General features: G+C 32.6%; 3 protein-coding genes and 1 long non-coding RNA gene across 15 annotated transcripts; 1 reads left to right on the top strand and 3 right to left on the bottom strand.

Annotated features, from left to right (window-relative positions):
- Positions 1–669: 669 nt before the first annotated feature.
- Positions 670–4,862, bottom strand: LOC107364733 (ferric reductase SjCytb561). 7 transcript variants are annotated; one of them, XM_089269487.1, is made up of 6 exons: positions 4,442–4,862; positions 3,943–4,177; positions 3,645–3,755; positions 1,991–2,563; positions 1,809–1,857; positions 670–1,457 (listed from the first exon to the last, which is right to left on the bottom strand). In XM_089269487.1, the coding sequence occupies exons 4-6, from the start codon at positions 2,526–2,528 to the stop codon at positions 1,280–1,282; spliced, it is 765 nt and encodes a 254-aa protein (XP_089125613.1). In that variant the 5' UTR covers positions 2,529–2,563; positions 3,645–3,755; positions 3,943–4,177; positions 4,442–4,862; the 3' UTR covers positions 670–1,279. The 7 variants fall into 7 exon arrangements, with proteins under 7 accessions (XP_089125613.1, XP_015787658.1, XP_015787661.1 ...); XM_015932172.3 differs by having other exon boundaries at positions 3,729–3,755; positions 4,442–4,824; XM_015932175.3 differs by lacking the exon at positions 3,645–3,755 and having other exon boundaries at positions 4,442–4,837.
- Positions 4,863–6,336: 1,474 nt separating this feature from the next.
- On the top strand, positions 6,337–9,075 carry LOC107364708 (uncharacterized). Of its 2 annotated transcripts, none has more exons than XM_089269479.1 (4): positions 6,337–6,492; positions 6,563–6,603; positions 6,715–7,445; positions 7,514–9,075. In XM_089269479.1, exons 3-4 carry the CDS (start codon positions 6,720–6,722, stop codon positions 8,756–8,758), a joined length of 1,971 nt encoding a protein of 656 aa, XP_089125605.1. In that variant the 5' UTR covers positions 6,337–6,492; positions 6,563–6,603; positions 6,715–6,719; the 3' UTR covers positions 8,759–9,075. The 2 variants fall into 2 exon arrangements, with proteins under 2 accessions (XP_089125605.1, XP_015787624.2); XM_015932138.3 differs by having other exon boundaries at positions 6,563–6,631.
- Positions 9,076–9,257: 182 nt separating this feature from the next.
- On the bottom strand, positions 9,258–17,339 carry LOC107364696 (protocadherin Fat 3). Of its 2 annotated transcripts, XM_025161369.2 has the most exons (5): positions 17,123–17,339; positions 11,760–15,936; positions 11,407–11,550; positions 10,105–11,230; positions 9,258–10,021 (listed from the first exon to the last, which is right to left on the bottom strand). In XM_025161369.2, exons 2-5 carry the CDS (start codon positions 15,861–15,863, stop codon positions 10,011–10,013), a joined length of 5,385 nt encoding a protein of 1,794 aa, XP_025017137.1. In that variant the 5' UTR covers positions 15,864–15,936; positions 17,123–17,339; the 3' UTR covers positions 9,258–10,010. The 2 variants fall into 2 exon arrangements, with proteins under 2 accessions (XP_025017137.1, XP_015787607.1); XM_015932121.3 differs by lacking the exon at positions 17,123–17,339 and having other exon boundaries at positions 11,760–16,066.
- A 279-nt stretch (positions 17,340–17,618) lies between these two features.
- LOC107364746 (uncharacterized) lies at positions 17,619–26,832 on the bottom strand. Of its 4 annotated transcripts, none has more exons than XR_016199993.1 (7): positions 26,630–26,829; positions 25,215–26,504; positions 24,890–25,101; positions 24,265–24,720; positions 19,610–23,039; positions 18,952–19,410; positions 17,619–18,768 (listed from the first exon to the last, which is right to left on the bottom strand). It is a non-coding gene; the product is annotated as an uncharacterized LOC107364746 (long non-coding RNA). The 4 variants fall into 4 exon arrangements; XR_016199992.1 differs by having other exon boundaries at positions 19,615–23,039; positions 26,630–26,828; XR_016199991.1 differs by having other exon boundaries at positions 18,303–18,768; positions 19,615–23,039; positions 23,189–24,720; ... (1 more) ...; positions 26,390–26,504; positions 26,630–26,832.
- Between the last annotated feature and the right edge of the window lie 27 nt (positions 26,833–26,859).

The following is a 26,859-nucleotide window of genomic DNA, read 5'->3' as shown; positions in this document are numbered from 1 at the left end:
GAATTGCGATTCCAATTATACTCTACCTTGATATTATATTTTGTTACTGTCAACTTTTAATCAAAATAAATGATCATCTTAACGATATTAATAGTAATTGTTACTTGCAATTTATCTAATAGGTTTTGGCTAATTAGTTTTGTTTCAAGGAGCAACAATTTTTGGTTATCTTTGTTATTTCAGGTAAAGTAGGCTCAAGTGAAAATTGAAAATCTGGTTAAAAATATTGATAATTACTTTTAAATTGAACCTCAGAAAATCATCTTTTTTGGGTTTTAATCAAAACTCTTAACCTTTTCTTAGGCTTTTATGTAATATCTTAAAATATATTTTGGTTCATCTTCAAATCTTTAATATTAACATTAATCTTTTATATTGATCAATCAGGTGACTGTTTCAATCATCACAAGTGTTTCTTGAAAAGTGTTTTGTAAAGCTCATGGTTACCAAGGTTTACGATCAAATCAAGTAAAATCTTGACTTGCAACGAAAATTAGATTCATATTTAGCTCTATTCAACCATTAAATGATCAGCTTCATTGACTGATAACCATCTTTTAATAAATATTTTCACCATTAAAAGATATGAATTGCTTAATACATTTTATCAAGAATGATTGAATGGGGTTCAGATTTTTTGAAATTCAATGCAAGGATAAAAATGTGAAAAAAGGTTGATTAATAGCAATTTATTTAGCAGATAATTTCAATCTTTTTCAAATTATTCAGGCTTTAATCATTTACAATTGTGTTACAAAGATAGATACTGAATTGGGTGAGTTTGTGAGATCACAGATATTAGGCAGAAAAGCAATAATACATGTTTAAGTTATAGACTGTAAAACAAGACAATTGTAATTGATGATTAAATGTACAGAGATAATTTTTAAATTAAAACAATTGAAATTATCAAACATGTCGCTGGTGTGTGAGTACCAATGTTGCAGTTCATGCAGACTTGGAAATATTTGTTATCTTTGGAAGATTGGAAGATGGAAACAAGCACATTAATCACCAAATCATCCATACATCATGGATTGAGGCTGGTTTAATCACAAACATCAGGTGGGTAACAGCAAGTGAAAACGGAAAGACAACATCAATCAATAGAGACTTTTGATTTTTGTAACATTTTTTTTCGCAGGTTAATCATAAAATCTATCAATAATTGACTGTTATAATGATAAAACAAGTCCCTTAAGTAGGTGATTCAACTGAACAGGATTAAAACCATTTTTAAGGGTTAATCTTCATCCAAGCAATGAAAGATATTTATGTATTATTCAGGCCTTTGTGAATCCATTGAAAGGTTACTCGTTTTACCCTCTGATGGTAAAGGTTTACGAGCGAAATTTGATTCCGTTACAAGATAGCCAATAATGATTGCGAAAAGAACGATTAAGACTCCAATGAAATTTGCATAAAGAGCAGAGGGTGGCAATGAAGAATAATTTTCTCTGCAAGAAAAAAAGAAACAAATATTAGCACAACAATTCATTGATTTTGACACAAATAGAGCAGTAATTATTTAGAAAGGTTTATAAGGTGTAAGTGGAAACATTGAGTAGGTTGAGAGACTCTATTGGATTAATTATGTCATTGTCTTGCTCCAAACTAAATAAACAAAGGATGATTAAATTTTGTCAACTTTTTTTCAACACCGGTTTGTAAACATGATTGAAATTGTTCAAACGCAGTTTGCCAGTAAACAAATTTTCTGACAACAGCAATCCAAAAGACAACATCCGTGTATCAAGTGTTCATTTTTATTGGAGCATCGACAATGTTTATTCAATGTAGCAACTTACTTTCCAACAGAGAAGAAAATCTTTTCAGTTAATCCAGTCAAACAAGCAGCTTTGATGGAGAAAAATAAAGAAAAAAATAGATATTAGAAAATGGAAAATGTAAAAGACATTTTGATATTTTACTCCATTATATTGAAAGTTAATGTCGTAAAAATGTGTAAAATTTGGGTAAACAAGCTTACCGATAGAGATGGTAAAGATAATGAGTCCTCCTCTAACGTGAAAGGGTAAAAGGAAAGCTCGATATTGGGCTGGGATTCCGGGAAAGAGGAATGCGTAGAAACTTCCAATCCATTGTAGAGCGTAGACGCTGGCAGCAAATATACCGACCCAACTATGAAGTGAGTAAAAGTTGACGATATTGGCTCGATTATGGAAGTCAATGACAGCAAACAATCCGAGAGCAGTGAATATTAAACAACCGCCGTGAAGTATTGTATGGATTATCTTCAATTTTGGCTTGTCCAGGGTTCGAAATATCCTGTAGGAAATTATTGAATTACCGTAGAGGTAAACCATTCCAAGGACCATGAAAAGAGGGTGGTAATTGAACTCTTTTGCTGGTATGGACCAGTCAAAGCCACCAAGATGTTTATTAACCCAAAGTATGATTAACAGGATGATAATTGATCCAATAGAATGGGATAACAAGAGGATTATGTTGAATAATTTGGTGTTGGCTGGATTCATAGATCCCTGAGTATTACTTGATGAAGGCATGAGTGTTTCAAGTTCTTCTGGTGAGCTAACTTCAGCTAAAGATGAAAAATGCAAAACAAAGGAAAAAATAAAACAGAAAAATTATTAGTAAAACAATGGTTGAAGTGTTGGTTGTGAAATTGGAAAGGAAATTATGAATATAAGATGAGTTTAATAAGGAAAGGATTGAAAATCAAGTATCAAGTCAAACCTAACATTAACAGCAAGTAAAACAACAGTGAAAGTTAATCAAGACTCTTTTCAGCTTTCCTGAAATCTCTCTCTTTAAGTCTCACTTAAACTTGGCTTGGCTAGAGTAAATATTGGATGATCAATTATTTGGAAAAATTTGAAATACTGAGTCAATATTTTCACGTGATGATTACCATGATGATGGTGATAACACTATCACCATGAAATACGAGGCAATCTCAACAAAAGTGTAAATATGGTTAAAATCAATTGAATTAGGAGATGAGATGAGATAAGAAAAAACAAGCTGAAAGATCAACTGGAAAACAAAAGAGTTCAAACCTAAAAATTGAACCTTAAGACAGGTGATGATGATGAGTAAATTGATAAAAATGTATAAAATACAGTCATAAATAATGTCTTCCAGTATTGATGTCTAACATGTCTAAATATTATTTTACAAAAATATTGAATAAAGATGCAGTTCAGTATAATATAATTCAAGTGGTTACTAACAATAGAGTAAGTATTGAAAGAAGAGCCAGCAATCAAAAATTTTGGATCTTATTCCCTGAATATGCTTCTAATCAATTGATTGTTCTTGAATGCTCATGAGTTGCAAGAATTATTTACATTCTGCTAATCTAATTGATTGACCATTTTGGGGTTGAACTGAATAGGTAAGAAAACCCAATAAAATCATGGTCACTTGTTTACATGAAGACTACTGGGTTAACATCTGGTGACTTCATAGGAAACCACAATCAATCAAATTTTGGCAAAGATGATGATGTTTACGATGATGACAAAGTGTGAATTTGTCTGAACATGGCATTAGATAATTGTAGTAACAACATTGATTTTGATGGGAAAACGAGTGTAGTTTGATTGATTGGTGTTGTCTTTTTTATCCGAAAAATTAACCATAAATTTGAATTGACTTACAAGAGATTCAATAGAATGTTTAAAAGAAACCAAAATAAAACCAAAAGAACCGCATGCAATGAGAAAAATCAAAAATAAACATACCAGGTATTTTAGATCGATTATGAGTAACTGTACCAGTACGTACGATCAAAAAATAAGGTGAAAAATAAAATAAAACATAACCAAAATTAATCAAAACACGGTATGAGAAATAAAGACACAGTAAAAGTCAACAAGTTAACATTAACACAGGCAGCAAGGCAATGGATGGGAATATGATTGACTATTTGGGTAATATTAGTCAATAGATTCTTACTCATGTTAACAGACAACCGGTCGATTGAGATGGTGTCAAGTTGAATGATGTGTTGGCTTTTAAAATGTTAACCGAATTATTCCAGGATCTAGATGAATTTGAATACCAGCAGTTTAACAATACAGTAATTTGATGAAAATGTAAATTTGATATGGTTGCCAATTTTTCAATAAAGAATCAACAGCTTGGATCAATATCAACTTCAACAGTTGTCCATATGTGAGAACAAAGAAAACTGCAGAAGAATAAGAAACAATAATAAATATTAAAAGAGTATAAAATTACTTGGTATAAACCAAGATGGATATTAAATTGTTAATGGTTTAACAAGAAACAATCAATTAAAATTGCATTTTTCAACTCTTCACGTCTCAAGTTTAAGTAGATACGTAGACTAGATTAGAATGAAAACAGCTGATTGGTGAGTTGGTAAGCAACTGGATATCATGTTGAAACTGTTAGGTGATTAGTTGATTTTATAAAATTTAATTGAACTTACCAATTAAAAAAGATTAAGATGAGCTTCTATCTTGTTGGTCAACATAAAATAATCGATAAATTGCTGGTGAGATGATAAAGATGATGGTTTCAAGCTTCCCAAGACTACCAGATTGGTAAAGGCGTAGAAGATAAATCAATTGGAAAACGCAAGTCTTAAATATGACAAAAAATGGTTCAACAGGCTGGTGGTTTCTTTATTATCCCTTGTTCCAGTGATTAACTGCTGCTAAGTCTGAGCATTCATTAAAATTGAGGGTAATAATTTCACGTGAAACATTTGATAGATTTGATAAAGGTAAAGACTTGAAGGGTAAACAATGTGTTACAAGCTGCTTGCAAAGGAAACATTTAGAATGCTAATGGAAACAAATTCGGATAACAATTTATTAAGCAACTATTTAGCAAATGAGTAAATATCTGACGATTGTGAGATTCATGCCCTTTCATGTTCAAGATTGCTGTCGATATATCTCTGGATTTATCTTTAATGTCTGGTTTTTCTGGTTGTTCAAGTTTTTTGTTGCAACTTATTAATAACTCGCGTTTATTCACACAGTATCAGATCATGATAGGCATTATTTTTTTACGAATCAACGTTGAATTTTAAAGAATTGACTCAAAAGGTCGTCATATTAATACAGCAATTAGAACAAAAATTAAGAGATTGATCGATTCAATCCAATATCTATGATAATAAAGTGGGCATTTATGCATCTGAAGAATTTGCCTTGAAAATGAACGAAACTTTAACCAAAGAATCGTATCTAGAGGAGGATTACTGAACAACGCGACGAAAATTTTTAAATGAATAACACCTCAAACTCACCGTATTGACTCGAAGCGTGACTTTGCGCTTCAAAATGAGAAAGTCGCTCTTAAAGGCACAATTTTGTGACAATCGAAACACCAGTGCGTTTATGAATGATCACTGAATTTTTCACATGGATTCGGTTTAGAAGTGTATTGTTCCGATATTTTTAACAAGAACAAGAACAGTACAAATTGTATCAAAACCTAAAACGGCAATAACTTTGGGGAAAAATTTGATTGATCAACAGTTTTTAGGTGAAATAGGGTACAACTTTAATCCATCTGATGTTTTTGGACTACTTTATACATTTATTGTGTCATTTATTGGGAAATATTTGGTTTTTTCCTGATCTTGTAACATGAAAGACACATTTTGTTTTGTTTTGTTCTGACCCTAGATTGTTGTTAGTTCCTATTTTTGTGAACAAAACAACCGAACAGATCAATGCAACACTAGTCCGGTCATAAGAAAGCTTTCAAACAATTTAATTCTAGATTATGACATCACTGTAGCAAAAATAATGCATTATCAGCCGCGTAACCTTTTTCGTCTTCTCGATTCAAATGTTAGACAGAATAAAAAATGGCAAAATGACATTTATTGTTGTCATTTTAAAAATTTTAAGTCAAAGTAAACGTTTAATCACTCTGCAATTACTGACATACACTCTATGTACTTTCCCTACTGAAAGACGCTCGAAAATAATTAACGGTGTACTAATATATAATTATAGCCACAAATATTCTCATTAATTTTCATTATCTAAATATAAGTCATAACTAAATATTTTTGCATTGACACCTTAGTGAACATAGAGTGTCTCTAACAAACTTGCTCTATCGATTGAAACTAATCCCGTTTAAATCAGTCCTAGACATTACGATTAGTTCCCTTGTAAATGCAGACTTGCAATAAATAAAACCCATTAAACCAAAACTACTGCGCATTCAAGAAAATACCTTCATGTTCATGTAACGTTCAAAATTAAACGATTTTTTATTTTCATGAATAAAAATATGAGCAATTTATTTGCTGGCATTTGCACAAAAGCTCCTTGAACCGCGTATTCATGCCTTTCGCGTAATTTATAAACACCCCCTCAAAATAGAATATTCCGAGTAAATTTAAATTCTAAAATGTTTAGTAGCCAGTATCTATGTTTAAGAGGTTAATTCGAGATGTAAATCTCGACGGATTTCAATTGTTATCGAGTACAATTTGTTTTTAATTCTTGAACGGTGAGTATTCTTGACTTATGTCCATGTCATACGCTATGATTATCTTGTTTAATAGTTCTTTTTTCTTCAGATAACCTACAATAATCGAATATTTCTGAAAAGAAGAGAAAGGTAAATATTGTTCAACTGAAACTTCAAGGTAAATTCATGTTTTATATTTGTTTCATCATTGCTTAATTTCTTGTGTCATGACTCAAATGTTTCAAATTTTTATCATTTCAGGAAAAATGGCAACAAGAAAAAGACAACACGTCGAGGAACAAGAGAACATCTTCTTGACCTGTACTGCCTGCAAGAAAGCTGAAATTGATTTCGTGGTAATGGCTTCTTGTGGTTGTATTTTTTGTTCAACTTGTGTTCAACACGATCAAGGAACTTGCCAGATTTGCCAAATGCCTCTGTCAGCAGTTAGTGTTAAAGTTTTAACATCAAGACCATGTAAATACCGTGATCGAGGATGCACCAATCATGCTCAGTTTTTGTGCAAATGTGTTCGCGATGGCAAAGTTTGTGGACCATGTTTGGGCGAGCTACACTCTAAGAGAGTTTCAACAACTTGTATTCCTGAAAAAATTAGTTTCTCTACAGACAGAAAAGTAAACATTTGTCAAGATTGCTGTGATTTCATCGCAGAATATCATGTACCAGAGCAAAACAAGAACGTGTGTTTCGAATGCAAGGATGAATACACGAATCTTGAAAAATTGACACCTGGGCAATCAGTTGCTGAGACGGAACAGATCATGAAAGAGTTTGCTTTGACCAAAAGGATCATGAACTGCAAGAAACAAAAGATAATGACAATTCTTAAGCAACGGGAAAATACAATGACTGAAGAAGCTATCAAGGTACAAGAAGCAACCGAAAGAATCAATAAAGATTTTTCAGAATATAAAGCAAACTTTCAGCGGGAAAACGAAGAGTACAAGAAACAAGAAGAAACGCTGACAAAGGTAAGAAGCTTTACTCGTATTTCTAGAACATGACAAAGGATTAACAAATATTCTTGTTTTCCGGATAGATTGAAGCAAAGTTCACGAAAAATGGTTCAATATCTAAAGTTTTAAAAGCTCTCCGTGCTAATGCCGCTTACATACAAGCTTCAAATTTTGAGTTAAATAATCTTTTGGATTTTTTAAGAAATGTGAATATTCTCTCGGTACCGGTTAAAAGGGCAAAATTCACATTTTCAAGTAGTGAAAACTTGTATCAAATTATGAATTACAGCTTGGAAAGTCCACTCGATGAAAAAAATGAAATTTGCATCGAGCATAATACACAGAGTCAAACATTTAATCTTGAAGCATCGATTCCAACAGAAAGTCAACCAAGTAATCTTGAAACATCGACATTACCAGGATTACCAGAATCGCAATCTGTTCAGGATTCATTCGGAATTGACCGCAGACTTGAATCAGCTACAGCTGAAGGTTTTGCTGTTAAAAAGTCTTTCGATGGCAATGATCAAGATGAAAAGGTACAAGTAACACGTGTTGTCAGTCCATTTTATATCTGTATGGAAATTCCTGAGCTTGTAGAGACAAGAATCAGAATTCTACAGACTCTTAAAGAACATAGACGTGAATGGAAGCAATTAAAAAACTTCGATTATGGGGATATTGCTATTGTACGAGATGGTTATGGAACAAGTGCTTGCTTGAAACGTGGTAAGATAAAATATAGCGCGCGACCTACAGGTACTGTTCGAGTATTTTTATTGGACTATGGGTTTGATATCATGGTTAAGATTTCTGATGTTGGTGAAATACCAGGGCTTGATCTTGTTCATCATGAACAAACATGTTTCATCGGCAAGCTCATGGATATAAAACCACCAAGCAATTTTATTTTTCCAGTTGGGGTTGGAAAATGTCACACAGCTTTTCTCAATTCATTAATCAAAAAACATGGAGCTAGAGTCACTGTTACTCGGAAATTTACAGATGAAGAGTTTGTTTTTTGCAAGATAAGTCAGAAAATTGATGGAATAGATGAAGACTGGTCTCAACTGTTGATACAACATAACTTTGCACTTGAATATCATGACAATTCTGGTTGTTTTGTTCCATCCAAGGATTACTGTTATCGTTTTCATGGCTTAAATGATTGTATATCTTGTTATCGCGTCCATGAATGCCCTTCATGTGGCGAATTACACTCACTCATCCATTGTCCAAAATTCTCTTTGGTTAACCAAAGAGTTGCCAATGAGAGACTTAATTTAAATTTGACTAAATTTTCAACTAAAATGTTCACAATAAGGTAGCAGCACTAGTATTAAATATAAAGTATTTTACTGTGTTGCATTAAGCACAAATCCTTTTCCCAAGAATTACTAATTCACTAATTCGTTTCAAGAAAAAACAACGAATTATCAGTAGTTATTGTGAATAAGCCAGAACTAATCAGAGTCCTTAATGTTGTGTATCACAGTGTATAAAATTTATGAAGAAAAATATGAGTGAAATGTTTAAGTAAAACAATTGATTTTCACCGTTTCTTGGCTATTTTCAGCTGATTTTTGTTTACTAATTTTTGATTACTGGTTAAATAAATAAATATTGACATTCAATCTGATGCAAATTTGAAATCTCTTATTAAGGTTCTGACAATTGATTTGAATGATGAAAGGGTGAGTAATCGTCATAAGTTGTATGAACCATTTACAATGATTAAAATTGGATTTAATTCATAAGATTTGTATGATTTTTGCAAAAAGTAAGATAACTAAAGGAAGTACGTGAAATAAATTTGAGGTCGTTGTGTTTGGTCTCAATGTTAATCATGTTTTTACTGTTCATCAAGAAAAAATAAATCAAACTTGTTGAAAAAGTTTGAAAAGATGAAAAAGGAATATTTTTTACATAAATAAAAGTAATGAGACTAGAAAATAAAGAGAGGAAGGGGTTTAGTTTAGAGGTTTTATTACAAAGATTTCTTTGAAGTCTTGAAGAATGAAGACGGAAAAATTCTCGACCATCAGAAGGCAGTAGCAGAAACTGGCTTGATGACAGCGGAAAAGGAAGAAACTGATACATGTTTACAATAGACATGAGAATGAATGTGATGGTCAGATACGCGAAATGCTGACGAATCATGTTTATGGTGGACAGCACGATGCTGGTGATAAGGATGATTATGATGATGACGAAGATGATGATATCGAGAAAGTTGAATATTTGTAAGTCAAAATAAGATTATTAGCTCTGGTCCCCAGTGACTAATCATGTGTTTCTCTTTGATTTAAAGTTGTTCCTTAATTACAATAAGGATGAACCGCTGGTGGAAATTTCTGGCACATTTAGTGTATTACTCCTCTCTTTGATTATATTAAATCATTGGATAATCCATTGGTATTTATAAGTGACGATTTTGATATTTACTATTTACAGAGTCGAGATGAGATGATGGATGTGAGATCACACCAAATTAAATTAGCAGCTCTTTTGAGTCTCTCGTTGTCTTGACCAAGTTAAGTTACAATGATAGATATATCTCTTTAAGAGGATTTGTTATTTTTAAAAACCTACTGTAAGTAAGAAGAAAGAAAAATTAGTATTTGTTTAAATGAATCAATTTTTATTGATTCAAGTTTAAATTGTTTGAACTTACTGTTTTGTATTTTACTCTCATTAGATGAATTAAGAAGATGACTAGACTCATTTTCAGAGTAAGGCGGTGCTGGTAAAGATGTTGGCGAGTTTTTAGGAACTGAAAGTTTCTTAGGTCTTGAATCAGATCCGATTGAAGCTCGTTCACTCATGGGTGTCCGAATGACTTCATCAAAATTATTCATTGTTTCATGGAATGAATTAGGTCGGTTGTTGATTAAACCTGCCTGACCATTGCCAACGTTTGAAACTGGCCCATTAGGTGTACCAACACCAACTCCTCCTAACCCTCCACCAGTGGCTGCTGAAGCTTGAAGAGCTTGATGGAAATGATGATTTGGTAAAGGTTCGGTTGAAAAAGGTCTACCAAGAAGAGCTGATGATTCAACTCCACTTAATTTTGAGAAGCGTTTAATGTTGCCACTGCTGTCTGATGGGAATGCATTACAAATTTCCAAAAGGAATTCATCACCTTCTAATCCAGTTCGATAAACATTGTTTGGAGCTCGATTGTTGGTTCGACGTTTTGATTTAGAAGATTGGCGATTGAAACAGCAACAACAAAAGATGATCACACAGCATGAGAATAACATAACGATAAGGAAAATTCCAGGTAAAATGAGATCATCCCAGAAAAAAGCTCGACTCACAGATGTGATGGAGTTAAGATTGAAATTGGCACATAATGAAGGTTTACCAGGTGATGAGGGTAAACCAGAGGTAGTCACATCAACTGGACAGATACATCGGTAACTTCCAAGTAGATTAATACAAGTTGCTGGAGGAGAGCAAGAAATGTTTGATAGTGAGCATTCATCAATATCTTCCTCGCAATGGGATCCACGCCAACCAGATTTACATTTACATAAAGATTCTTCGCAAACTCCATTATTGAGACAAGGTGAAGATTTCGAACAGAAGCGCGACTTTTCACAAGTTAATCCTCCAAGAGTTGGTGGACATTCGCAATGAAATCCATTGATTGAGCCAGGTGAAGGAGTACAAGTTCCACCATTGACACATGGATTAGGATTGCAGGCTCGACGGCCATCAATTTCACATTTCAGGCCACGATAATCATTAGGACCAAGACAAGTGTATGTACCATTGGCATTAAATATGCAAACCTTTTTGTTTGTTTAAGTGATGGTGATGAAAGTTCATAGAAACGTGTGTAAAGAGAAAGCAAATGAAAAATTACGTGAGATAAGAGTAGATAAGTAAATAAATAAATAAATAAAAGGGATATAAAAAAAGCTAAACAAATATAAAGAGAATAAGCAATTAAACTCAAATATTTTACCTGTATGAAAAGTGTTGAATTGTTCTGGTCAAATTTAGATGGATAACCACTAACATCAGATAAATCAATTGTTATCAAGATGGATGATGAGAGCGGTGGAGATCCTCTGTCAATGGCTACTACCTCCATTACGTAAGATGATAACTGCGAAAAGAAGAATGATTGTTGACATTAGATAAATTAATAAGATCAATAAGAGCATAATTCCAAGGACATTGAGATAGGTAGGAAAAGTGAGAGAGAGAGAGAAGGAAGGAAAGGAAATTAATGATGGGAGAAAATATGATGAGTGTGAATAAAATGATAAAACAAACGATAACGGTAGAGGGTAAGAATGAGAATTTTTTGTTTACCATTTCTCTGTCTAGAGGAGAAGCCACGGTTATAACGCCGGTTTTGGGGTCGATTTCAAACTCTTTGAATTTCGTTTGATAAGCCGTTTCACTTGATCCTGAGAGACTTGAGGGTTTAAAGAAGTAATTGATTTGACCATTCTCTCCAATGTCGGCATCACTTGCAACTTTGTGTATTACTTTCTCACCAACATGTGTATCTTCCCGGATAATTGCTGAGTAACTGGCTTGATTAAAGGAAGGTGCATTGTCATTGACATCTAAAATGGTGATGGTAACTTTAGTCTCAGATGATAATGAAGGAATTCCTCCATCTTTTGCTTGAATGGTTAAAATGTATTCTGGAGTGGTTTCTCGATCTAATGATTTAACAACTGATATTGAACCAGATTTGGGATGAACCGTAAAACAGTTTCCTTCATTACCGGCAATAATGGCATAGGTAATGTCTGCATTTATTCCCGTATCTAAAGAAGTTGCAACCACTTGGATCAATGAGATTCCAACAGAAACATTTTCATAAACTGAGGTAGTATAATGGTTTTCAGTAAATTTGGGTGCATTATCATTAACATCTAAAATATGAATTTCAAACATTTGAGTTGAAAAAAGGGCTGGAGATCCAGAGTCAGTTGCAGTGATCAAAACATTATAACGTTGAATAGTTTCTCGATCCAGAGGTTTAGCTGTATGGATTGAACCACTTGTTGTATCAATGGTAAATGTTCCATCATTACCTTCACCTAAAGTAATTAGTGAGTAAACAATTTTAGCATTGACACCACTATCTTTGTCAGTGGCACTTGCTTTGCCGACAAAACTACCAATCTTTGCATCCTCAGGAACAAGAAAGGTGAAATCGGGTCCAGAAAAAACTGGTGCGTTATCATTAACATCAGAGACAATAATTTCAACTGTTGAAGAGCAAGTTCGATCTCTTTCAAGATTGTCATGAACTGTGACACGTAAAAGATAACGTGATTTCTCTTCACGATCCAGAAGACTGGCAACTCGTAAGATTCCTTCCCTAGAATCAATTTTAAAAGGTAGATTGCTTGAATTGGTGGATTCCTTGTCGAAATCGTAGTCAGCAGAGTCGAGAGACAAATTGTAGTGAAGTTGGCCATTTGGACCTTCATCTGGATCATTGGCAGCTATTTTGAGCAGATAAGAGTCTATTTCAGTGTTTTCTGGAACCATTTCAACATATTGACTTCTTTCACAAACAGGGCCGTTATCATTAACATCAGTAATTGTCACGTTAACCAAAGCCTTAGATGATAATGGGGGTGAGCCACCATCCTCTGCTTTAACATTAAGAATGAAATTAGATATAACTTCCGAATCTAAAGGCTTAGCAACTGTAATGATACCCGTTTTAGGATCTATTGTAAAACTGTTATCATTAGATCCTTCGATAATGGCATAAGTTATATCACCGTTTGGTCCAATGTCTGGGTCTTTTGCTTCAATTGTAATTATTTCCGTACCAATTGAAACATTCTCTTCAATGGAAACATTGTAAATGGTTGAAGTAAACACAGGAAAATTATCATTAACATCTTCTAATGACACCATAAATTTTACAGACGATGAAAGTGGTGGGAGTCCAGAATCGGTGGCTCTTACAGTTAAATTATATTTTTCAACCTTTTCACGATCTAAAGGTTTATTGAGACGTATCAAGCCAGTATCTTTATCAATGGTAAAAGTGTCCTCTGCTGATTCGGTGAGACTATAATGAACTTCACCATTTCGTCCTTGATCCAAATCAGTAGCATGGACTTTACCCACGACAATACCGAGTTCAGCATCTTCAGGGATAGTGACATTATATTCATTGGCTGTAAAATTGGGCTCGTTATCATTTATATCCGAAACAATTATCTCAATTGCAGAACTGCACATATTTTCACGTTCTTTGTCATCATGAACTTTGGCCAGTAAAAAATAAGTAGATTTCTTTTCACGATCTAACGGAGCAATGACAGTTAAAACACCAGTTTTCGAGTTTAAAGCAAAAGGCATTTCTGAAGTATCCTCTGGGCTGACGAGTCCAATTTCATTAAAATTAGAGTTAATTGGGGATTCATCATTGTCTAAAAATAAACTATAGTATAAATGAACACTTTCATTTGTTACTGGTCCATCTCTTGATTCAGCTTCCACTGTCAATATTTCCGTTCCAAGTTCAATGTCTTCTGATACCATTTCAACATATTCACTTTTGAGGCAATTAGGTCCCAAGGCCTCAAGAACATTAATGGACACTTTAGTTGTAGAATTATATTTGGTATCCGAAACTAAAATTGTCAATTCAAATAAACTTTTATCCTTGTGCTTCAAAAGTTTGTTCACAACTAATTCACCAGTGTCTTTGATAGAGAATTGATTAAAAGGATCCCCTGAGATTATGAAATAGCTGAGTGTATTAACACTGACATCATCAGCATCTGATGCATCAATGGTTGTAACAACCATTCCTACTGGCGAGCCTTCTCGGATAGAAGCATTGTAAAATGGAAGACTAAATTGAGGAGGATTGTCATTCACATCAATAACTTTTATGCAAAGTGATGTCTGGTTATTGAATTTACCATCGGTTATGGTAACGGTTAAGTTATGCCACTCATTTGTTTCTCTATCCAAAGGTCGGAGTAATTTAATTAAACCAGAATCCAATTCAAAATACTCTTCACCAGTTTCACTTTGTTTATCACCTTCCAATTTGTAGACAATTGGCTTTTGTGAACTTTCAACATCACTATCCAAAGCATGGACACGGCCAATAGATGACCCTACCTCTTGATCTTCAGAAACTTCAATCCAATAAGAGTCTGAATCAAAAATGGGAACATTGTCATTAGTATCAAGTACATCGATGAACATGTTGAGATATCGAACAGTATGAGATATTTTGTCGAACACTTTCACAACCAAAATGTAGCGTGAAACGGTTTCACGATCCAGAGGATCAATTAAGTAAATTTGGCCCTGTTCTCCAAGTTTAAATTTACTTGCATCTGAATTGACTCCAGCCAATGTTAATTCCAGATTATCTGGATTAGTGACATTCAGTGAAGTAATGATTGAATTTACTTTGGCCGTTTCAAAAACAGTTGCTTCATATGAAGCAACAAAATCTCCCTCCACTTTACATGGACCATTGATTTTAATGGTAACCGGGACAACCGCTTCATTACCGTCCTCATCCACAGCTTTTACTTGAAAGGTATACACAGAACCAATAGAATTGGATAAATTACCATAAACATAAATTAAACCTGACTTTTTACGAATCCGGAATGGAGTAGATGATGATATTGTAGAGGGTGATGAAATGGACGTTGAAGATGATGTTGATTGCCTGGATGATGGACTATCGGGTAAACCAATGTGTGAGATGGAGTAGAGAATACGATTTTTAGAGGTTCTAGATGGAGATAGTAAATCTTTGTCAAAAGCGATCACAGGTAAAATGTTGGTATTAGTAGCTGTATTGGAGCAAACGGCAACTTCATATTTATCAACTAGGAACTGAGGTGGATTGTCACTGTCACTTTTCACAGATATTTTAACAATAGCTAAGCCAATCCGATGGCCACCATCTTTGGCTAAAACAGTAAGACTGTAACTTTGATGTTTCTTCTTATCAAGGGGTGCAACTGTAGTAATGTCACCGGTTTTACTGTCTATCTTGAACCATCTCAGTAAATAGGAACTAAAAATAGAATAAGTAACTTCAGCGTAAATGCCATCATCGTTGTCGTAAGCTTCAACAGTCACAATGTGAGTTCCAACTGGAGCTCGCTCATCAACTGTGGTACTGTAGAAAGGGCGAGTAAATAATGGGCTTTGTTTGTTGGCAGACAAAATTTTGATTGTCAAGCTAGCATAATCTTTAAACTTTCCATCGGAAACTGAAACATTTAATGTGAAAACATCATAAATAAAGGACTGATCTTTAGCCAGTCTAACAATTCCATTGGTTGGGTCAATGCGAAAGATACCAGAAGAATCACCAGACTCAATGGAGTACTTTAACTTTCCTTCCACATTATCACTATATGCAGCATCAATGGCTGCCACTTTTGTAACAAACATATCCCGTGAAGAGGCTTCTGAAAAGTTTGCCACATAGTATTCCTTGGTAAACTTAGGCCCATCGCCTTTTACACTTATAAAAAAAAGGGTGAAACAAAATAAATAATTAAAATTAACATTAAATTTCATCATTTAAAAAAAAGATGAAAGAAAACTTCTTTCGGTTGAAAACCAAAAACTGAAAAAGTTTACCAAACCATCGCCAAACATGAACTGACTGTTAAACAAAGCAAAATAAGAGAGAGAAGAGGAAAGAGAAAGAGAAAGAGAAGATGACATCATCATTGAAAACAGCTCCATCTACCGGCTTTTTTACTCATTCGTCTGCATTTTTCTTTTTTCCCAAGTTATTACTTTAACTATCATGGAAATGCTTTCAAACTTGAGATTAATTATGGATAAAGAAGTGTTCATTTAAATTTATCTAAATGCTGATAATCATCTTCATTATGACAATGAATCTAGTTCATGGAAATGTTCATTTAAACAATTAAATAACTCCAAAAAGGAGACGATTTTTAAATGAAGTTAGCAAAGTGAAATGTAAGTAAAGCCTTTTTAAACATGTTTAACATTTTACTATCATAATTTGGTTGACCAATTTTGGCCTTCCGTTTTGGGTCAACCAGAAATATAGCCAACTGAACCATTGACGAAATGTGAGAGCAGAGGGACAAGTGGAAGTCCAAGTTGGTGGTCTTTTGGTCATTTTTTTTTAAAGAAAAATGGTTTTTCTCTTTGCTTTTTACTTGTTAGGCTTAAAAGTAAATACTGAGAGACTTTGTTGACTTCATTGGAATCTAAAACATGACAATTTTTAGTCATTGGTGGACAATCAGTGAGATGAATTAACAACTGACACTGATATTCCTGATTAGGAATAGGATTTATCTGTCTTAATTATTATTTATCAATGGGAAAATCAACTGCAGCTGTGGTGACATTGTTATCTTAAGCTGAAGTAAAATGGAGGGCAAAAATAAAGCTTGAATTTGATTCAATTTGGGCTCAAATTTTACACCAACCCACTGGCAACCATTATTTTCAATGCATTATTATCATCGTGAAAAGACATTTTGGTCAATTAGCTTCAATATAATGTTAATTTAATGTTTTTTTATGATAGAAAAGGATAATTTGTTCATGGTTAACCGAAACTAACATGTAAACACGAAATTACACCATTTTATTTTCATTATAAACAATCTTTGTTGAATGACAATTTATTGTTAATTTAATTTAAATGAAAGTTTATTTACCTTTTAAGGTAGCCATCAACCACAAGAAACAACAGCAAAAGGTAATGAAAACATTTCCGATTCTAATATTACAAGTTTCTATTCCATTTGATAGCAACTAACTGATTGATTTAATAACAGCTTTTACATTTGATTTTGTCAAAAGTCTTGGGTAAACCAGAAAAGTGTAAATTAACACCAAACATGGTCAGTATCAAATTATCTGAAACAATTAAAAATGAAATACCATCAACTATGAAAAGGTAAATTGTAAGGAAAGAAGCGATCATTTGCACTCACCTAAATGATGTTCATGACGACGGATCTGGTTCATGATATCAATTTTGACTAAATAACGTGAAAAAAAGGAGACAATTTAAAAATTAAATGTTAGTTGAACACATTTAAACATGTTAAATCATTTGATTATATGAAATACAACCAACACAAAACCTAATCAATCAATCTGTACTTCTTTTATTTCAACTTTCCTTTCATTTTTAACAGACAGGATTGGTTTTAAAGGGTTTAATTATGAATTTAATTTTAATTTCAAATAAAATTAACAAACAACCACAACAGTCTTAAAGATGAAACCTAAAACTAAATTAAATGACCTGAAACAAACCTTAATCATTAATCATGCTATATCCAATGTTTCAATTGACTAATTTAACCAAAAAAAGATCAACAAGCGTAGGTGATTATGATGTTTATAATGATGGCGATGATCTGGTAAGATGGAGACAAGGAAGGAATGAGTTGAGCAAGGAAAAAAAACGGAATTGATTTGTCTATTTGTCTGCTGATCAACTTGGTTGTTTACAGTTTGTTGTAACCATTATTACTGTTCATTGGACATTAGACCTAAAATTGTTGTTGATCATTCAATAATAATAATCACTATCACCATGATTCATCAACATTAACAATGGCATATTTTAACCATATGTTTACTCCATAATTACTGTACTCGATTGAATGGTAGCAATAAACAAACAAAGATGATACATTTTGCTGCCTTTTTTTCGGTCCAATTGTGTCGGTGAGATTAACAGGGATTGGAAATTTAAATCTTCATAAAAATAGGTAAAAGCTTGAGAGTTAATCCTTTAATCCATTGTAATGATCCGTGTGGAAAGTTAAAGTTAATTGACCGCGGTTATTGTAAGGCGAAGAGAAAGTCATGATGGACATCATGGAAGGGATAAAAACTTTTAATACTTTGCTTTCTCCCTCTATTCTTGAATATTATAAGCGGACACATGACCAACAGTTCCGGGGAAATGGCTGTAGAGAGTCGGTCAAGTCTCTGAGATGATTATTATGGTTGCTACTGAGTCAAATGTCGATAAAAATGTCAACCGTATGTTGATAAAAATGACCATTATCAAAGTTGGTATTATCAGTTGTTTCCATCTCTCCTTCTGGATACTTCTTTAGGCCAGTTGAAACATCTTTATCCCCTTCTCAGGGGTTCAAAAATGTTTCCAAGAAAAATCGTACATAACACAGGATTAGTGAAGCTATTGCAATAAAGTAGTAAGACGAAAAAGATGATTGAAGGAAGAATGGAAGAGGAAGAGAGAGAAAGAGAGAGAAACAAAATAGGATGAAATAAATGGTAAGCAAGAATGATGCTATCAAAGAGAAAGACCAGGAAAAACCTATGAATAGAAAAGGAAAATGAGTTAGGAGGGTGAAGATGATGAGGGAGGAGAAGGAGGAGGAAGAAGAAGAGACGGAATGCAAGCGAAAGCCGGAAAGAAAGAGTTAAAAGAAAGGGAAAATCTTAATTAGAAGACTTGAGATGATTATTGTCTCGCTTTTAAAGACAATGAGATATTTACCATTGATTCTTTTTATGAGCTTTTTGTTGTTGCAGCAATTTTTTTGGCTTTGTCGATGTGGCTGTTGTTTAGCCCCAAGCAGATAATGATGATGTATCTTGACCTAAGATTTTGAATCTAAAATCAGTTGTTCTCCTCTCCTGCGGTCTTCATCATCATCATCATCTTTCTCTTGTTGTTCTTTCTCCTTTTTATCATCATCCTCTTCCTTTTGTCTGGTAACCTGTAAATCAATGAGTTCCTTGGGAAAACAAATTTTCTTTGCTTGGTTAACAATTATATTTATTATCAGCTTTTTTCTTCATCATCACAGTCTTGCTTTTTCTCCTTCCTCTTATTTTGCCTCAAACAGTGATTTTCAAGGAATAAAGTATCATCATCTTTACGTTTTTTACTTCTTCACTTGTTTACCATCAGAAAGATATCAGTGAAAAAATTGGTGAACCGCAAAAAGTCATGCTACATAAGTAGAGTAAGGGCAGAGAAAGAGAAGAAAAAAGAAATAAGAATTAGTTGTAAAAATAATTATAACGAATTATATGAAAACCTGAAACAGAATAACATTCCAATGAGAGGAAACTGAGAAAAAAAACAAAAATAAAATACAAATAGTGATTAGCAAAAAGAAACAAAAAGAGGAAAACATTAATTTTGTCACCTTACAATGAAAATGGGTACCAATCGTTGTAATTAGAGGAGAGATTCTCACCAGAAGTTGACTCAATTTACATTTATCATCATCATTAACATTATCACTGCTTTTCAGCTTAAATCAGCATTCATCACCTTAAAGAATGATGATAACCAGCAACCTAATTAAATGACTCAATTAAATTTGCAAAACATTAAAATAAAAAAAAGCCAATATCAAGCTTAACCTTCAACCAGAAAAAAACCGGTAAATAAGCTGAAAATCCCTCCATTGTTTTTTTGCGCCATATTTGATTTTGTAAAAAGTAAATAAAATTGAATGATATTTACAAAAATGAACACTTTTGATTTATCCTAACACCAACAATATCAATAACTACTTGAAATAAATTGTCAATAATAACAGTAATTGTGATTGAAGTGTTTAACTAAACAATGATTCAATAAATTTGAAGGTTATAATCAATTAAATCATCTACTTCAAGGTGTGAATATAATTAGTGTTACCAAATGGATATGTGTTAATATTTGTATTTATGTTTTTGTGTGTGTGTGTCTCTTTTAACAATTGAAGACACTGAGAAACAATTTACAAATACATTTTTGAATCATGATTAACCAGATAAACCTGTTTAAACTTGGTAGTCATATATTGTTAAAATAAATCATTGAATAAATTCAGTGATCCATTCAAAGAAATCAACTGAAATGAAGGGAAAAAAAGCAAACCCATAAATCAACTTCTACTGTTTTTTTTTCCTCTTTGATTTCCCATCATCTTCGTCTTGCAATTACTGGTCCTATTAATAATTTGATAGAGCAAAGACAGTGATTGAGCTTGATATAATAAAGCAAAGGATTATAATCAATTAATAATACTCGATAAAAATCAAAATGATTCTGCAAATGATTTTCTCATACAACACTTGACTCTCCGTCCAAGTCTATCACTTCTCATGGCTGTGCCATTGCTATACAAAACACAATGGATCAACAAAATTCAGCTCTTAACCAAGGATTAATGAAGATAATGATTCTTCTCTCTCTTTATCTTCACCATTATCATCTTCATGTCTAAATGCTTAAAGAAATAAACTCAAGAATTGATGATGACCCTTTTCTTGATGACAAATTTCATGCTTATTCCATGCTCTTCTCAAATCCTTGACTCTTCCTCTTTTCGCCATCCTCTTGTTCATCCATCGTCTTCAACTTTAAACATCTTGAGACCTTTTATTTCACTTCTCTTGTTATGTCTTAATTCAGTGTCTTTTATCCTTCACCATCATCATGATATAACTTTCATGTTCAATGTGTTCAATGTTCAACTCTTGCAATATCATATGAGATATTTATAATTGTTATTTAACATCTCAAATTACCATTTCTAATATTACTTAGGTACATAATGTAACCATTATAAAGTTTTAATCACAATTAGAGAGAGCCAATCTAAACAGTTAAACTATCTGGTTGATTGAAACAAGTTAATCAAACAACAACAAAAGTCTAGATAAATCCTCGAAGGAATGGCAAAAGCCATTGAAAAATGTTTACATATGTTGAGGAGAAGAAGATTTTGTTTCAATTGATTGCCTTCAGGATTCCTTTTCAATTATGTTTGATATGTTTGATAATTTAAATTTACATAAGGTTAAAAGTAAATGATCAATTGATTGTACTTTGATAGGAACACGCAATTTCATTGTTACAAGTTTCACTTGATATTTTTTTTCCGTTTAACATAAATCAAAGATTTACAAAAGGTTAACTCAATTTTTTACCATTGATATTTTTATGACTTTTCCCATTCACTAACCCAAATCAATCTTAATGATTTTTAAGTGGGCTTTTAACAATCAAAGTTTAATTATCAGACAGCTATAAAACAGAGAGAGAGAGAGAGAAAGGAAGAGAGAGTAAATCAAATCCGATTGAACTTTTCATCTGAATTGAAATGGGAAAAATGTTTCCCCATTTAATTTCAAACAGTGTTATGTATTACACACATTACCTTGATATACATACAACAAATGTTCAACTTCTTCCGTAACAATTACAATTGCCTACGCTTTTTTAACCCCAATAATGGTCATCATTGGGTTAAAATTTAACAACTAATCAAATTGCAATCATATTTTAAATTACAATTTACAGAAAAAAAAGGGAAAACAATAGTTTCAGTTGGGGAATAATGTTGAACCAAAAAAGCTGTAATGACTAGAAAATTGTTGCTCTTTGCTTGAATCTAACAATTTTCAATTTGATCAACATCAATCATGTTTTTGTTATTATTATGGTTGCTTCTGGTGGTGGTGATGATGATCATCAGAATCATGGTTTTATCTGGTTTTGCCATTCATAAAAGGTTAACCAATCATCTTGTCAATTGTTTACTTGTATTGTAATAACATCAAGCAAAGTATCAAACTGTGACAATTGAAATTAACAATGTTTAGGCAAAAATGCAACACCATTTTTGTTGATTTTTTTATGCATTCTCATGACATTTTTTTGTACCAACAAGAGTATTTTTGTTGGATGAGGAAGAAGATGATGATGTTGATGGTGAAGGAGAGAAAATAAATTTTATGGTTATCATTTTCAGGGAAAAGGCGTGAAAATGTTACTTGAAAATAAGTATTACATTGAAAATGAAGAGGAACCAAGGAAAGCACCAAAAAGCAGTGATGTAACTAAAATCTGGAAGAAGTTGATTTCCAACAATTGGGTGACAAAGTGGCAGATGAACAATGCCTGTGAAAAGCATCTATGGATGTAAAAGAAGATGAAGATGATGAAAAGCTACCAAGCCAGTTGCCAATCTGTTAAAGGATGAAACCATTTCTTACAAGAAATGTATGATAAATTGTATCTCCAATCTGATTCTTTGTTTCTTTAGGATCAAATTTCATTCCTTTCAACCACACTTTTTGCTTTCCAAGCAGCAATTGAAATTATTTCCATCTCTTTTATTTTCTCTCTTCATTTTATCTGCTCAGATATATCATCGTCTGCTTGGTATTCAATTCAATTGGAAACGTTCAACAGCAAGTGTAAATCTTACTCCAAGAATCATATTTCACCAAAAATAGGGAAAGTAAACAATAGCGATTTGGAAAACGCTTCTCATCGTCCTTCGCTCTTCATCCATCTTTCCAATAAGCAACAAAAAATTCATGATGAAAGCGATTAAGGTTGGCTTTAAGATATTCATTGGATCGTCTGACTTTTCACTGTGAAATGGCATCTTAATTGATTCATAATAACAGCTAATTGATTGATTATACTTTAAAATGATTTGTGTTGTTCATTTGGTTTTCTGGTTGTTATTTTGTTTGCTTGGTTGTATTGCCTTCTGAGTATTTCCAATTGCCAGCAAGTTAACCCAATCGATTGGTTTGTTTGGTTTGCTATTTTAAAATCATCAATCAAATCTGTTGAGACAAAAAGAGAGAAAAATAATTAATAAAAATGAAATATAAATTAATTTAGATTCAATTAAGTATGAAAAGGCAACTTAAAGGGATTGTCAAGTGCATATGAATGTTGATGATTTAATTTAATTTGTTTTCTTTCTGCTTACTTTGCTTTCACTTTATGATATTTTCATCTAACTTTTACCATTTTGACGCAAATAAATTGTTGAAGATGATTCTGATAAATCTTTTTACCTTCGGAGGTTTTACACACACATATACACACAAACGCTTGATTAAATGATTAAATTATACCTTGACAATAAGTGTGTATAATAGTTAATTGAATTAGGAGACGAAGAGAGAGATAAAATTAAACCAAATTGTATCAAAAAATTGACGTCAATTACTTTAAATTGTAAATTATTGAGAATCGCAAATGATTTAACTTTCCTTAATCTCCTCTCAACGGCATTCATCAAAAACCTACATTAATAATGTATTAATCATATCAATTGTCATTGATCTTGAAAAAGCTCAAGTCGTAAGGTAGATAATCAAAGTTCAAGTAAACAATACTTCAATTATTTCATCAACACTTACAGACCTTGCAATTTACACAGTAAATTGTTTCATTATTACTGTTATTATTGTAACAATTTATGGCTTTAAAGATTAATTTTCAATTTCAACGATCATCATCATGGTTGGCGATTCACTGAGTCAAGTAATTGTTATAAATTGTTACACCTTTTTGTATTGTACTTAAAGACAATGATCAAGAGTTGAATGGTTAAAAAAGATAAAGAGAGGAAAAATGTAATTCATCATTTGATTGAAAGAATTGAATTGTATTGTAACTAATTAATTACCTTGAAAGTTAAGAGCTAAAGACATAGACCTGTCAAAAGTGTTTTAAAATGAAACCATATTTGTGGCAATTTATCTCAAAAAGAAAGATGATTAACTATCTGAATAAATAATTAAATTGGTAGATGTGATTTATCAAAGTGGGTAAGAGTGTGGAGACAATCAAATGAAGTGAATAAAAGTGGTAAAAGTGACTAACAGTGAAGGATTCAGAGCTGGTGTGCAAGTATTAACAGTTTGAAACAAAGACTCAAGAAAAGAGATTAAGTAATGGACTGAATCAATTAGGTTTGATTGAAGATGGATGAATGTTCGGGTGAAAAGATGATGATAAAGGCAAATAAGTGTTAGTCAAAGACAATGTAAACATAACTCTTTCCTTTCATCGAAGGCTTGTTGGCATTTCTGCTTCTTTTGGGTTTCCACTTTTTTTTCCTTCTTATTCCAGCTTTGCATGATTTTTTTCCTCTCGTTACAACCCTGTTAATGTTGATCATCGTCATTATCATGTTGACTGGTTCAGGAACAATTTATCATCTAATCCATAGGCTTTTAACTAGAGGAACCTTTCTTTTGTGCTGCTCCTGAGTAAAGCTTTGGGCATTCCTCTGGTATAACTTGTACGGTTATCATCATGATCATCATTAACATTATCGTGATTAACTTTATGGGCAAAGGGTTGAATGTATATTAAGAGTCAATCAGCCACACACCACGAAATGGTTCATTTAATGTCCAGGGTTAAGGTTCGTTTTGCCAGTTCTCGGGTGTGGTTAATCATCATAATCGTTGAATTAATCATTATACCATCATTGAGTTTGAAAGGAATCTGTGGAAGAAGAAGAGAAAAAATTAGATGAGATTTAAGAATGGGAAACGATCAAAGTAAAGGGAAAGGATTACATGGATGAAAAGAGTGAAAATTACTCTTCATTATATGGTAATTGAACCGTAATTTAAATTGTTATTATGAGAATGAAAGCCAATTAATAACTTACTGTTGTTGTTGGTAGCAATGTTTAGGTTGATTTGTTTGATTGCGACTCTATTCTGTAATTTATGAAAAGGTTAATTAACAAAGAGATGGAAATACTTGTTGCTAGGAAATGATAAATCATGTTGGCGTTCATTTCTTGTTTCATTTTATGATAAGAAATGGCAATTAATTGTTAACCAAGAATTGGTTGACCATTTGGTTAGATTGTAACATCTGAAATGAGAAAAAAGTTGAAAAATAATTATTAAGATTAATAAGGTTTGGTGTAAATGCTTGAATTTCATCCTCACAATATTGTTAAGAGATTAGGTTGAAATATGTTTTACCATGAAAATTTGTTGATAACAAGCAAAAAATACGTTTCTTTGCCGTCTATTGAGATGCAGACGTGATTAAGCTTATTTTGTCTTGTTTTGGATTGAGATGTTATTAAATTATGAGCAAATTACTTGGATAATTAGCTGGTAAAGCCAATTAAGACGAATGTTGAAGTCTTTCTATTGGGTTAGTGTGTTGCTTGAAAGCCGAGATGAAATTGTTGGAGCCAGAATTGGATTATAATTAGTCTTGATGTAAAAAGATCCCAACAGCAATTGGTGAAAAATATTTTAAAGAAATGAAAATTAATCTGCTTCCATTGTTTACCAAACAAAACAACTGGATTTAACAAGAGACTACTGATTAAAGTAAACTGGAAAAGCAAAGGATTGAATTGATATAAGCAGACTTTTTGGTTATCATTGGCAAGTTATCACATTGCCATCAGCAAATTATGACTAACAATCTGTTGTGAATTGATTTGTTTGTTAGAACTTGGTTGTAAATTCAATTGATTAACAATTACAGAAGGCAAAAGAAACTGATAACTACTCCGGTGTCAACAGTTGTTAAAATAAGCCATCAAAAAATTAGCAGTTTTAGTGTCGTTGTTTAGCCTTTCCAATAAAAGCAATATGCTCTTAATTTTTCTCTCAACTGTAATTGGAACCAATCGTCATGTTGAGTGTTGAAGTCAAATAGAATCGATAACATCAAGTGGATCGAACGCTCTTTTTTTTGTTTTACTCCATCTTAATCTTAATCTTTGTTAGTCTTTCTAGTAACTGTGTTGTGTTTGCAAAGCCAAACTTGCCAAACCCATTTGTTGTAACCTTGCTAATGAATCTTTTTTTACCTCTCTTTGACTTTTCCTTCAATCAGGTAAGTGTTCCAAGATGCTTTACTGAGATATAAACCTTTTTCTTTCAACACCATCCCATTCACTTGTACCTGTTCCTTATCTTCCTCTTGATCTTCATCTTCTAGGAGTATCGAAGTCACCATCTTTTCTTCCTTTTCATCTTCCTTCTTTTCACCATTCACCATTCTTGAAACGTATTTTATCCGTAATTTGTTAAACCTCTCCTTGAGTAAATTTGTTTTTCCCTTCATCAACATCATCTTTTCTTCTTCTTCCTTCTTTGAGGTAAACATTTTAACCTTTAAAAAACTCGATACTAACCTTTGATTTAGATGAATGACAATGATGATAGGATAATGTAAAAGTGAGAGAAATTATCATCATCTCAATGAGAGGTGCGGGAAAAAAACAGCAAGACACAGGTTGATTAATGTAGCTTGGAGGAAAGAGAAAGGTAAAAAAGAAAGAAAGAAAAGGACAGAAAGGGTTACCAACAGAGTCCAGTTGATTGATTTTGTTTGGTCAATGGGAAAATGGGTTTAATGAGAGTAACTAACTTACTGCATGCAACTTGTATACACATAATTAGATGGCCTTGATAGTTAAACAACTAAACTAATTGGGAACATTACATTAACAAATCAAGAACTTATGTTCTCATCAAAGTTAAATAGTTTAATTTTTGAAAAAAAACCAATGATAATCAATTAAAAGATGTTCAAATCAAAACAAACAAATCATCTCGTTGTTTTTTCGATACATCGATTTTAATCTCAATATCGATTAGCAGG

Source organism: Tetranychus urticae, chromosome 3 (genome assembly GCF_039701765.1).
Source record: "Tetranychus urticae isolate SD_2017Ah chromosome 3, NJAU_TeUrti_SD_1.0, whole genome shotgun sequence".
Lineage (NCBI taxonomy): Eukaryota > Metazoa > Arthropoda > Arachnida > Trombidiformes > Tetranychidae > Tetranychus > Tetranychus urticae.
Note: the sequence above shows the minus strand (reverse complement) of the source record. Positions and strands in the feature narration are given on the sequence as shown.